The sequence below is a fragment of the Bombina bombina genome, chromosome 1, assembly GCF_027579735.1.
Source record: "Bombina bombina isolate aBomBom1 chromosome 1, aBomBom1.pri, whole genome shotgun sequence".
Classification (NCBI taxonomy): Eukaryota; Metazoa; Chordata; class Amphibia; order Anura; family Bombinatoridae; genus Bombina; species Bombina bombina.
In genome coordinates, this window is record NC_069499.1 from 774,694,595 (window position 1) to 774,708,365 (window position 13,771).

Consider the following 13,771-nt stretch of genomic DNA (forward strand, 5'->3'; position numbering starts at 1 on the left):
AAACCAGAGGGCACACAGTATGTACCATGCATAACATATATTTATTTGATTTAAATAAAGGGATAAAGCAATTATCCTCCAGACTAGGATCTATGATAGAGTCACCAATGATGTCTTATGTGGAGAAAACATTGCTTTAATACAATAACGTATACTAAAGGGAGATTGAGCACAAAGAAAAAACACTGTGAAATCCCACAGCACTCGACTATACTGACCCCAATAACTAAGTGCTCCATTTGAGGTGCCTCACCACCTCCGTAGCAGGCCGGCTCTCTCGTGCTGCTGTTCCGATGGGAATAAAAGCGGCAGAGTGCTGATCACTTCCATTGTGCTCAAAGATACGGGATGGTGCCAAATGCTCATTGTGATCCTCTGGGCCTGCCCTCCGCTGCAAGCTGCAAAGCGTAGTGAAAATGCTGATAAATGGCATGCCCAATTATGTACATGGCACTCAGGTTCACTGTAAGGAATTGGCGTTTACCAGTGTCTACCTCCATGAAACGAGGCAAAAAACTACTGTGAGAGTAGGGGAAGTGGGAGCGATATTAATGTTCTGTTTTGGGGTGTTTTTGCCTCCTCCTGGTGGCCAGGTGAAGTATTTCCCATAGGTTATGAATGGAATTTGTGGCCTCTCACTGCCATTAGAAAGAAAAATGAAACCGCATACCAACACAATTTTGAAAAACTGTTTAAAAAAAAAAAAGGACAATAAAACTTTCTTTACAAATTTTGCTGAAGCTGACAGGTTTACATCAACCATAAAACAAGAGATATCCTCACAAGATAGCAGAAGATGACTTCCTAACAGCTACCTGAAAAATTATTGTGGAAGTAACATCTACATGCAATGCCCATGATGTTGAAAATAGCTGCTGGTTGAGTCGTCTATAAAGAAATGGAATATTCTTGTGCTTGTAGTTCCTGGCAATAGCTTCAACTATCTATTGGATATGGTGTGGTTAACCAGAGAGAACCGTAGATAAAGGCCCTTTGAAAAGACAACCAATTTGTCTCAATGATATCGTAGTGTGTTTCAAGTATATAAAGAGTTCTACACAAAAAATGTATTGTTTAATACTTGAAATGATAAACAAACCACACATTAATTGCATTATTTACGATACATTCATTTAATGACAATTTGTGCAACAAACATAGAAAACATCTTAGCTGGGTGGTCGGTAAAATCAGCCAGACCATTAACTAGGTCCTGGGGAGAACATTGATATATTTCTATAGCTAATGACATCCAAGCTGTAAAGTGTATTTTCCTTTCTTTAATTTGCCTGGGTAGAAACTAAGATGATATCTCAAAAGGAATAAGACCATTTTGGGAAGAAATTTCCGGGACTGTTTGAAGTACCACATTACTCTGATGGAATGATATTAGCAGAACAGGCCGTGTAGTCCAAAGACCCTTCCTGCTGAAGCGACAGCAAACAAAAAACATAATTTATGTAAGAACTTACCTGATAAATTCATTTCTTTCATATTGGCAAGAGTCCATGAGCTAGAGACGTATGGGATATACAATCTTACCAGGAGGGGCAAAGTTTCCCAAACCTCAAAATGCCTATTAATACACCCCTCACCACACCCACAATTCAGTTTAACAATTAGCCAAGTAGTGGGGTGATTAAGAAAGGAGTAAAAAGCATCAACAAAGGAATTTGGTAATAATTGTGCTTTATACAAAAAAAATCAAAACCACCATAAAAAAGGTGGGCCTCATGGACTCTTGCCAATATGAAAGAAATGAATTTATCAGATAAGTTCTTACATAAATTATGTTTTCTTTCATGTAATTGGCAAGAGACCATGAGCTAGGGACATATGGGATAGCAATACCCAAGATGTGGAACTCCACGCAAGAGTCACTAGAGAGGGAGGGATAAAATAAAAATAGCCATTTTTCGCTGAAAAAAATTAATCCACAACCCAAAATATAAGTTTATTCTCATAAATGAAAAGAAAACTCTTAAAATATAAGCAGAAGAATCAAACTGAAACAGCTGCCTGAAGAACTTTTCTACCAAAAACTGCTTCCGAAGCAAATACATCAAAACGGTAGAATTTAGTAAATGTATGCAAAGAAGACCAAGTTGCTGCCAAGTCAGAGATAGTCGAACATTGGGATTTAAGGATATTAATTGTGATATCCTTGTATAATCCCTGCACCATTGGTTCAGAATACCAAGCTGGAGAGGTCTCATATGAAAATGAGCAAAGGGGATCGCGTCCGATGCTGCAGTCATGAGACCTAAAACTTCCATGCACATAGCTACTGAAGGGAATGACTGAGACTGAAGGTTTCCGACAGGCTAAAACCAATTTTAAACATCTCTTGTCTGTTAGAGACAGAGTCATGGACACTGAATCTATCTGGAAACCTAAAAAGGTGACCCTTGTCTGAGGAATCAAAGAACTTTTTGGTAAATTGATCCTCCAACCATGTTTTCGAAGAAACAACACTAGCTGATTCGTGTGAGATTTTGCAGAATGTAAAGACTGAGCTAGTACCAAGATATCATCCAAATAAGGAAACACCGCTATACCCCGCTCTCTAATTACAGAGAGTAGGGCACCCAGAACCTTTGAAAAGATTCTTGGAGTTGTCGCTAGGCCAAAAAGAAGAGCGACAAATTGGTAATGCTTGTCTAGAAAAGAGAATCTCAGAAACTGATAATGATCTGGATGAATCGGAATATGAAGAAATGCATCCTGTAAGTCTATTGTGGACATATAATGCCCATGCTGAGCAAAAGGCAGAATAGCCCTTATAGTCACAATTTTTAAAGTTGGTACACGTACATAACGATTCAAAATTTTCAGATCCAGAACTGGTCTGAATGAATTTTCTTTCTTTGGGACAATGAAAAGATATGAATAAAACCCCAGACCCTGTTCCCGAAACGGAACCGGCATGATTACCCCTGAAAACTCCTAGTCTGAAACACACTTCAGGAAAGCCTGAGCCTTTACTGGATTTGCTGGGATGCGTGAGAGAAAAAATCTTATCACAGGAGGTCTTACTCTGAATCCTATTCGGTACCGATGAGAGACAATACTCAGAATACATTGATTTTGGACAGAATTTGTCCAAACATCCTTGAAAAATCTTAATCTGCCCCCTGAGCTGGAATGAGGGCCGCACCTTCATGCGGACTTGGGTGCAGGCTTTGGTTTCTTAAATGTCTTGGATTTATTCCAATTTGAAGGTTTCCAACTGGAAACAGATTCCTTGGGGGAAGGATTAGGTTTCTTTCCTTAATTTGTCGAAAGGAACGAAAATGGTTAGAAGCTTTAGATTTACCCTTAGGTCTTATCCTGAGGCAAAAAAACTCCCTTCCCGCCAGTGACAGTTGAAATAATCAAATCCAACTGAGAACCAAATAACTAATTACCTTGGAAAAAAAGAGATAGCAATCTAGATTTAAAAGTCAGCATTCCAAGATTTAAGCCACAGAGCTCTTCTAGCTAAAATAGCTAAAGACATAGATTTAACATAAATTTTGATATAAAAAATGGCATCACAAATAAAATGATTAGCATGTTGAAGCCAATGAACAATGCTAGACAAATCAGAATCCAATTCTTGTTGAGCAAAATTTTCCAACCAAAAAGTTGATGCAGCTGCAACATCGGCCAAAGAAATTGCAGGCCTGAGAAGATGACCAGAATATAAATAGTCTTTCCTTAGATAAGATCCAAGTTTCCTATCTAAAGGATCTTTAAAAGAAGTACCATCTTCCATAGGAATAGTAGTACGTTTAGCAAGAGTAGAGATAGCCCCATCAACTTTGGGATCTTTTCCCAAAACTCCATTGTAACTGCTGGCAAAGGATACAATTTTTTAAACCTTGAAGAAGGAATAAAAGAAGTACCGGGCCTATTCCATTCCTTAGAAATCATATCAGAAATAGCATCAGGAACTGGAAAAACCTCTGGAGTAACCACAGGAGGTTTATAAACAGAATTTAAATGTTTACTAGTTTTAATATCAAGATGACTAGTTTCCTCAATATCCAATGTAATTAACACTTCTTTTAACAAAGAGCGAATATACTCCATTATAAATAAATAAGTAGATTTGTCAGTGTCAATATCTGAGGAAGGATCTTCTGAATCAGATAAATACCCATCAGAGGAGGATAATTCAGTATGTTGTCAGTCATTTGAAATTTCATCAACTTTATGAGAAGTTTTAAAAGACCTTTTTACGTTTATTAGAAGGCGGGATGGCAGACAAAGCCTTCTGAATAGAATCAGCAATAAAATCTTTTAGATTCACAGGTATTTCTTGTACATTAGATGTTGAAGGAACAGCAACAGGCAATGTACTATTACTGATGGACACATTATCTGCATGTAAAAGTTTATCATGACAACTATTACAGCTGGAGATATAATCTCCCTAAATTTACAACAAATGCACTTAGCTTTGGTAGAACTGTTATCAGGCAGCAGGGATCCAACAGTGATTTCTGAGACAGGATCAGATTGAAACATGTTGCAGAATGTAAGAGAAAAAACAACATATAAAGCAAAATTATCAATTTCCTTATATGGCAGTTTCAGGAATGGGAAAAAAATGCAAACAGCATAGCCCTCTGACATAGAAAAAAATCAAGAGGCATATAGAAATGGGGTTTTAAATAATGAAATTATTTTTTGGCGCACACAACATCCGGAAATTGCACACTCGCGTCATTAACGACGTAACCTTAAGCAAAGAACTCTTCGTCAACTAAGCCGGAAATGACGAATTTGCGTCATCGGATGTACCTTAGCGCCAAAAAAATTCTTGCATCAAGAATGACGCAATAAACTTTGTCATTTTGCGCCCTTGCGAGCCTAATTTTGCCTGAGAAATTGAAAGAAAAAAAGCAGTCAATTTGAAAAAAGACTAAACCCCAGGTAAGAAAAATATTTCCTAAATATGTTTTTCCCCAAATATGAAACTGACAGTCTGCAAAAGGAAATATACATAAACCTGACTCATGGCAAATATAAGTACAATACATATATTTAGAACTTTATATTACTGCATAAAGTACCAAACCATAGCTGAGGGTGTCTTAAGTAATAAAAACATACTTACCAAAAGACACCCATCCACATATAGCAGATAGCCAAACCAGTACTGAAACGGTTATCAGTAGAGGTAATGGAATATGAGAGTATATTGTCGATCTGAAAAGGGAGGTATGAGATGAATCTCTACGACCGACAACAGAGAACCTATGAAATAGATCTCACGTGAGGAAAACCATTGCATTCAATAGGTGATATTCCCTTCATATCCCTCTGACATTCACTGTACTCTAAAAGGAACTGGGCTTCAAAATGCTGAGAAGCGCATATCAACCTAAGCACAAACTTACTTCATCACCTCCATAGGAGGCAAAGTTTGTTTTAATCCCTCCCTCTCTAGTGACTCTTGAGTGGAGTTCCACATCTTGGGTATTGATATCCCATATGTCACTAGCTCATGGACTCTTGCCAATTACATGAAAGAAAACATAATTTATGTAAGAATTTACATGATAAATTAATTTCTTTCATATTGGCAAGAGTCCATGAAGCCCACCCTTTTTATGGTGGTTATGATGTTTTTGTATAAAGCACAATTATTTCCAAATTCGTTTGTTGATGCTTTTTACTCTTTTCTTTATCACCCCACTACTTGGCTATTCGTTAAACTGAATTGTGGGTGTGGTGAGGGGTGTATTTATAGGCATTTTGAAGTTTGGGAAACTTTGCCCCTCCTGGTAGGATTGTATATCCCATACGTCACTAGCTCATGGAATCTTGCCAATTACATGAAAGAAAGACAATATTTAGTGTAAGAAAAATGAATGAGATTTGCTGCTGTGAGGTGTACTTCATATTCCTTTGCTAAGAAACAGAAAACTCCTTGTAATACAAACTGACTTGAGTCTTGACGTAACGTAATTGTCAGGGTTTTTCCCTGTTGTGTTTGCCATGTGCTGCTGGCAGTCATTTTACTCACCTCTCTTCCTGACTTGGTGCATTGTGGGGGATGCTGATCACTTCCTGCACTTCCTTATATGGCCAGACTGTTGTGCATCATCCATGTGAGACAGGATGCAGTCTCAGAATTGTGATGTCATCATTTATTATTTAAAGGGCCTCTGTTCAGTATGCTTTGCCTTTGCGTTGTCTGAGACCTGTTTGTGAGAATTCCTGTATATTACCTGGCTGCCTGACGTCCTTCCTGGTTCCTGATCCCTGGCTTGTTCCTGACTCTGCTGTTCTCCTTGTTCCTGATTCCGGCTCGTCTGACTATTCGCTTTGGCTCCTGACTCGGCTTGTCTGACTACCAGCTCTGGTTTTGACTCCTGGCTTGTTATTTGACTTGTGGACATTTTATAATTTTTTGCACTTCTCGTCTCAGTCTGATTCCTGGCACCCTGACATTACGCAAAGGCCATGAATCCTGATGCTATTAATTATCCACCTTTACCTGCCATCGTTTCCAGGATGGATGTACAGGATCACCGCTTGGATCAATTTGCGCTAGCCCTACAAAACCTGCTGACTCGCACGGCACATTTGGACCAAAGTGTCCCGCATGTTATGGCTGCTCCTGTTTCCGCTGCTGCACCTTTGCCTACCAGGAGCATGTCCGGTTCTGCACCTCTACCTCAGCGATATGGAGGCGATCCTATTCAGTGCAGAGGGTTTTTGAACCAGGTGGGCATTTACTTTGAGATGTCACCTCAGGCGTTTCCCTCTGACAGAGCTAAGGTGGGATTTCTCATCTCGTTACTCTCTGACACAGCTCTTGCCTGGGCTAATCCCTTGTGGGAGATTAATAAACCTGTGATTTCAAATTGCCCTGAATTTGGGGCCTCCTTTCGAAGGGTATTTGATGTTCCGGCTCGCTCCTCCTCAGCTGCTAAACGACTCATGTCCATTCAGCAAGGTACAAGATCTGTTGCTCAGTATGCTATTGAGTTCCGTACGCTTGCCGCAGAGGTAGGTTGGAACAATGAAGCCCTTGTTGCCGCCTTCTTTCATGGGCTCTCTGATGCGATTAAAGACAAAGTTGCTGCCAGAGATTTACCAGAGGATATCGAGGCATTGGTGTCTTTTTTGATCCTAATTGACATCAGACTCAGAGAGAGGCCCTCTTTCAAGGAGCGCTTGCGGAAGCCTCCTGTTCCGTTGTCTCCTACGTGTTCGTTCCCACCCATGCCTCCCTCTCCTCTCATGCCTCCTGGTCCTGAGTCACCAGGTACTGCTGAGCCGATACAGTTGGGATTCACGCGTCTCTCCGCGGCGGAGAGGGCCTTTAGGAGGAGTGAGGGGCTCTGCCTCTATTGTGGGTTACAGGGCCACCTTTTGAAGTCTTGTCCTACACGGCCGGGAAACGCTCACACCTAAGGTCCTGTCGGGGGCAGACCTTGGGTGGTTTATCCTTGTCCCCGGAACCGCTTAAGGAGAAACCTTTGGTCACGGTTGTCCTTTCCTGGGTGGACTCCTCCATAGTCACTCAGGCTCTTGTTGACTCCGGTGCTGCTGGCTATTTCATTGACAGTGCTTTTGTATCAAAGCACTCCATTCCTGTTTTGCCTCGGTCTGTTCCGCTTGCTATTGAGGCCATTGATGGCAGGCCCCTTCAGCCCGCACTCATTACTCACGAAACTGCTCCGTTGTCCATGGCAGTTGGGGCTCTCCATTTTGAAACCCTCCAGTTCCAGGTGATAAACTCTCCGCATTTTCCAGTTGTTCTGGGTTATCCCTGGCTCCAAAAGCACAATCCCAGTCTCGACTGGTGCAGGTCCGAAATTTTGTTGTGGTCCCAGCAATGTATTTCCACTTGTCTTCGGAAACCATTTAAAGTCATGTGCACTTCTTTGGTATCTCAATTGCCAGAGGAGTACCGAGAGTTCCAAGACTTGTTTGACAAGGTGCGTGCCGGTACGCTGCCTCCTCACCGGTCTTACGATTGTGCCATAGACCTGCAACCCGGAGCCATTCCTCCTCGAGACCGGGTGTACCCTCTGTCTGTTGCAGAGAATTGTGCTATGGAGGAGTATGTTGCTGATGTTCTGTCGCGGGGGATCATCCGCAAATCCTGCTCTCCTGCAGGGGCTGGCTTCTTCTTTGTGAATAAAAAGGGTGGCGAGTTAAGACCATGTATCGATTATAGGGGTCTTAATCGTCTTACCATTAAGAATGCTTACCCTATTCCGCTCATTACGGAACTCTTTGACCGCCTCAAGGGAGCTACGGTCTTTGCTAAACTTGATTTGAGAGGAGCGTACAATCTCGTTAGGATTAAGGAGGGTCACAAAAAGGAAAACAGCATTTAACACCAGGAGCGGGCATTATGAGTATCTTGTAATGCCCTTTGGCCTATGTAATGCTCCTGCTGTTTTTCAGGAATGTATTAATGATGTCCTATGAGATATGTTGCAACAGTGTGTTGTGGTGTACTTAGACAACATCCTCATACACTCACCCACACTTGAGGCTCATCGTTCTGATATTACACGGGTTCTTCAGAGACTACATGAGAACGGCCTGTTTTGTAAACTTGAGAAATGTGACTTCCATCAGACTCAAGTAACCTTCCTAGGTTATGTTATCTCCATTGCAGGGTTCTCCATGGATCCTGACAAGTTATCTGCAGTGGCCTCGCCCAGTTGGTCTTCGGTCTATTCAACGTTTTTTGGGGTTCGCCAATTACTATAGAAAGTTTATTAAAAACTTTTCTTCCTTGGTCAAACCTATCACGGACATGACCCGTAAAGAGAATGATCCACTCCATTGGTCACCTACTGCCATTGAGGCCTTTGATAGTCTTAAGACTGCCTTTGCTGCCGCTCCAGTTCCGGCTCATCCTAACCGTGTCCTGCCTTTCGTTCTTGAGGTCGATGCGTCTGAGACTGGAGTAGGTGCCCTCTTGTCTCAACGTCCTACGCCTGACGGTTCCTTGCATCCGTGTGGTTTCTTCTCTAAGAAATGGTCTCCAGCGGAGTGCAATTATGAAATTGGCGACAGGGAATTACTGGCCATAATTTTGGCACTCAAGGAATGGAGGCATCTTCTCGAGGGTATTAGCGTGCCAGTGCTCATTCTTACTGACCACAAGAATTTAACTTATCTATCTGAAGCAAAACGTTTGTCGCCCCGACGGGCCAGATGGGCGCTATTTTTATCTTGATTTAATTATGTGGTCTCCTACCTGCCTGGTAGTAAGAATGTTAGGGCTGATGCCCTCTCTCGACAATTTTCGCCACTGTCCAAGGAGGAGTCTGTACCTACTCCAGTTATACCTCCTGACCATATTTTGGCTACCATACGTACTAATTTGACTTCTCTCTTGGGGGAGGAGATCCTGGCTGCACAAACCAGTGCACCGCCTGAGAAACCTAGTGGTAAGTGTTTTGTTGCTGAGAATCTTCAAACTAAACTTTTGCACACTTACCACTATCCTAAAGCCGCAGGTCACCCAGGCAAGAACCAAATGATTTGGTCTGTCACTCGACAATTCTGATGGTCAGGTCTTCGTTCTGATGTTGCTGCGTATGTTGCTTCCTGCTCAGTTTGTGCACAGAATAAGACTCCTCGACGTCTTCCTGTGGGTCTTCTTCAACCTATTGCTAATGGTGAGCGTCCTTGGACACATCTTTCCATGGACTTCATTGTCGAGCTCCCTGTTTCCAATGGCAATACTGTTATTCTTATGGTGGTTGACCGTTTTTCTAAAATGTCACATTGCATTCCCTTGATGAAGCTGCCTACCGCTGAGGAGCTTGCTTCAATTTTTGCCCGGGAGGTCTTCCGTTTACAGATAGTGTCGGACCGGGGTAGCCAGTTTGTCTCCAGATTTTGGCGTTCCTTTTGTGCTCAAATGGGGATCCAGCTTTCCTTCTCCTTGGCATATCACCCTCAATCCAATGGGGCTGCGGAACGGTCTAATCAAGCTCTGGAACAGTTCCTCCGTTGCTATGTCTCAGATCACCACAATAATTGGTCTGAACTGTTACCTTGGACAGAGTTTGCTCATAATAGTGCTATTAATGCTTCCTCCAAGTTATCCCCGTTCAAGGCGAATTATGGGTTTCAACCATCCTTGTTGCCCGATTCATTTATGTCTCAGGGTATTCCGGCTTTGGAGGAGCATCTCCGGCAACTCCGTTCCACGTGGGTGCAGATTCAGGATTGCCTTCATCGTTCTATGCAGTGCCAAAAGTTCCAGGCTGATCGTAGGCGTCTGCCCGCACATTCCTACCAGGTTGGTGAGAGATTTTGGCTGTCCTCCCGCAACTTGAACCTTCGTGTGCCTTCCAATAAATTGGCTCCCCGTTATGTTGGTCCTTTTTGAATACTCCGACGGGTTAATCCTGTGGCCTACGCTCTTGACCTTCCTCCTGCTATGCGCATCTCCAATGTTTTTCATGTCTCCCTCTTGAAACCATTGGTTTGTAATCGGTTTACCACTGTGTTGCCTCATCCCCGTCCTATCTTTGTCTACCATGAGGAGTATGAGGTCCGCAGCATTATTAACTCTCGTATGTCTAGGGGCCGTGTACAGTATTTGGTTCACTGGAGGGGCTACGGTCCGGAGGAGCATTCTTGGGTTCCCTCCTCTGATGTTCATGCTCCCGCCCTCCTCCGTGCCTTCCATGCCCCTTTCACCAATAAGCCTTTTGTCCTCCCGCGGGGGAGGGGTCATTGAGGGGAGGGTACTGTCAGGGTTTTTCCCTGTTGTGTTTGCTATGTGCTGCTGGCAGCAATTTTACTCACCTCTCTTCCTGACTTGGTGCATTATGGGGGATGCTGCTCACTTCCTGCACTTCCTTTTATGGCCAGACTGTTGTGCATCATCCATGTGAGACAGGATGCAGTCTCAGAATAGTGATGTCATCATTTATTATTTAAAGGGCCTCTATTCAGTATGCTTTGCCTTTGCGTTGTTTGAGACCTGTTTGTGAGAGTTCCTGTGTATTACTTGGCTACCTGACATCCTTCCTGGTTCCTGATCCCTGGCTTGTTCCTGACTCTGCTGTTCTCCTTGTTCCTGATTCCGGCTTGTCTGACTATTCGCTTTGGCTCCTGACTCGGCTTGTCTGACTACCAGCTCTGGTTTTGACTCCTGGCTTGTTATTTGACTTGTGGACATTTTATAATTTTTTGCTATTAATAAAGGTGTGATTATTTTTGCACTTCTTGTCTCAGTCTGATTCCTGGCACCCTGACAGTAATGCTTGAAAGATTGACCTTTGTACAGTACATTGGAGGGCAACAGTGAAACTCAAGTTCCTAGTGCACTCTGACCTTGGAATACTTCTTGGTTTGAATCTGGCTCTACTACCCCACCAGTCTGGGTTTTTATTTAGAAGGTTTTTAAACAGGTTCACTGAAACTGAAGGTTGAGGAAGTGGAGAAACATACTTCTCTTGGAAAAAATGTGATCTTCCATTTAACTCTGAAGAGAGAAGTTCAGTGATGATCTCATATACCACCTAGCACAATGGAGCACATTAAAGGGACACTGAACCCAATTTTTTTATTTCATGATTCAGGTAGAGTATGACATTTTAAGCAACTTTTTAATTTACTCTTATTATCAATTTGTCTTTGTTCTCTTGCTATCTTTCTTTTAAAAGCAGGAATGTAAATCTTAGCAGCCAGCCTATTTTAGGTTCAGCACCATGGATAGCACTTGCTTATTGGAGGCTTACATTTACTGACCAATAAGCAAGCATAACTCAGGTTCTCAACCAAAAATGTGCCGGCTCCTTTGCATCACATTCCTGCTTATTAAATAAAGATTGCAAGAACGAAAAAAATTGATAATAGGTATAAATAAGAAAGTTGCTTACAATTGCATGCTCCATCTGAATCATGAAAGAAAAAAATTAGGTTTAGTGTCTCTTTAATGGCAGAAGCCATTTGCTTAGTTCTCTTAGCATTCTTTGTTAAAGGAACAGCAATGCACTACTGGGAGCTAGCTGAATACATCTGGTGAGCCAAAGAGAACAAACATATATGTGAAACTACCAAACAGCAGCTAGCTCCCAGTAATGGATGGCTTCTCCTGAGCCTACCTAAGTATTCTTTTTAAGAAAGGTTTCCAAGAAAATTATGCAAATTAGATAACAGAAGTAAACTGGAAAATTGTTTAAAATACCATGCTCTTTCTGAATCATGAAAGATAAATGTGGGATTTCACGTCTCTTTAATAACATTTGCTTTTTGTGATAATTGATGCAAGTTAAATGAAATTTTATAATTACTGTAGGATTTGTTTATTTTATACTGATCCTATGACAAATAAGAAAAAACTTTATGGAAGCACAGACATTTATAACAAAACCTAGAAATTAGTAATTTGAAATTATACTTACATGTATCTTTCATGCAAGTCATTGTAGAAGAGCAGAGCTCAGTTATGTACACAGCATGTTGTTGTTCATCATCAGGTGGAACTGTTAATACTGAAATCTGGAAAGCAAAAAACAAAATTTATGCTTACCTGATAAATTTCTTTCTGTCTGGACATGGAGAGTCCACGACGTCATTCCAATTACTAGTGGGATATTCACTCCTGGCCAGCAGGAGGAGGCAAAGAGCACCCCAGCAGAGCTGTTAAAGGGACATTAAACCCCAAAAAATGTTTTCATGATTCAGATAGAGAATACAATGTTAAACAACATTCCAATTTACTTCTATTATCTAGCTTGCTTCATTCTTTAGATATCCTATGCTGAAGAAATAACAATGCACATGGGTGAGCCAATCACACGAGGCATCTATGTGCAGCCACCAATCAGTAACTACTAAGCCTATCTAGATATGCTTTTCAGCAAACGATATCAAGAGAATGAAGCAACATAAATAATAGAAGTAAATTACAAAATTGTTTAAAATTGCATTCTCTTTCTAAATCATGAAAGAAAAAAATTGTGTTTAATGTCCCTTTAAGTGTCACTTCCCTTACCCATAACCCCCAGTCATTCGGCCGAAGGGAAATAGAAAAAGAAGATAACACAAAGGTGTAGAGGAGGCTGATGATTAACAAAAAAAACATAATTTATGCTTACCTGATAAATTTATTTCTCTTGTAGTGTATCCAGTCCACGGATCATCCATTACTTGTGGGATATTCTCCTTCCCAACAGGAAGTTGCAAGAGGATCACCCACAGCAGAGCTGCTATATAGCTCCTCCCCTAACTGTCATATCCAGTCATTCGACCGAAAACAAACAGAGAAAGGAGAAACCATAGGGTGAAGTGGTGACTGTAGTTTAATTAAAATTTAGACCTGCCTTAAAAGGACAGGGCGGGCCGTGGACTGGACACACTACAAGAGAAATAAATTTATCAGGTAAGCATAAATTATGTTTTCTCTTGTTAAGTGTATCCAGTCCACGGATCATCCATTACTTATGGGATACCAATACCAAAGCTAAAGTACACGGATGATGGGAGGGACAAGGCAGGATTAAGCGGAAGGAACCACTGCCTGAAGAACCTTTCTCCCAAACACAGCCTCCGAAGAAGCAAAAGTATCAAATTTGTAAAATTTTGAAAAAGTGTGAAGCGAAGACCAAGTCGCAGCCTTGCAAATCTGTTCAACAGAGGCCTCATTTTTGAAGGCCCAGGTGGAAGCCACAGCTCTAGTAGAATGAGCTGTAATCCTTTCAGGGGGCTGCTGTCCAGCAGTCTCATAGGCTAGGCGTATTACTCTCCGAAGCCAAAAGGAAAGAGAGGCTGCCGAAGCTTTTTG

The 13,771-nt window shown here is 41.7% G+C and overlaps 1 protein-coding gene across 1 annotated transcript in view; it reads right to left on the reverse strand.

Moving 5' to 3' along the window:
- Positions 1 to 13,771, reverse strand: part of CHM (CHM Rab escort protein) — a 341,597-nt gene that overhangs the window by 89,519 nt on the left and 238,307 nt on the right. Inside the window, exon 12 of the mRNA XM_053715047.1 lies at positions 12,390 to 12,486. Within this exon, the coding sequence (XP_053571022.1) occupies positions 12,390 to 12,486 (97 nt within the window). The remainder of the gene's footprint in view (positions 1 to 12,389; positions 12,487 to 13,771) is intronic.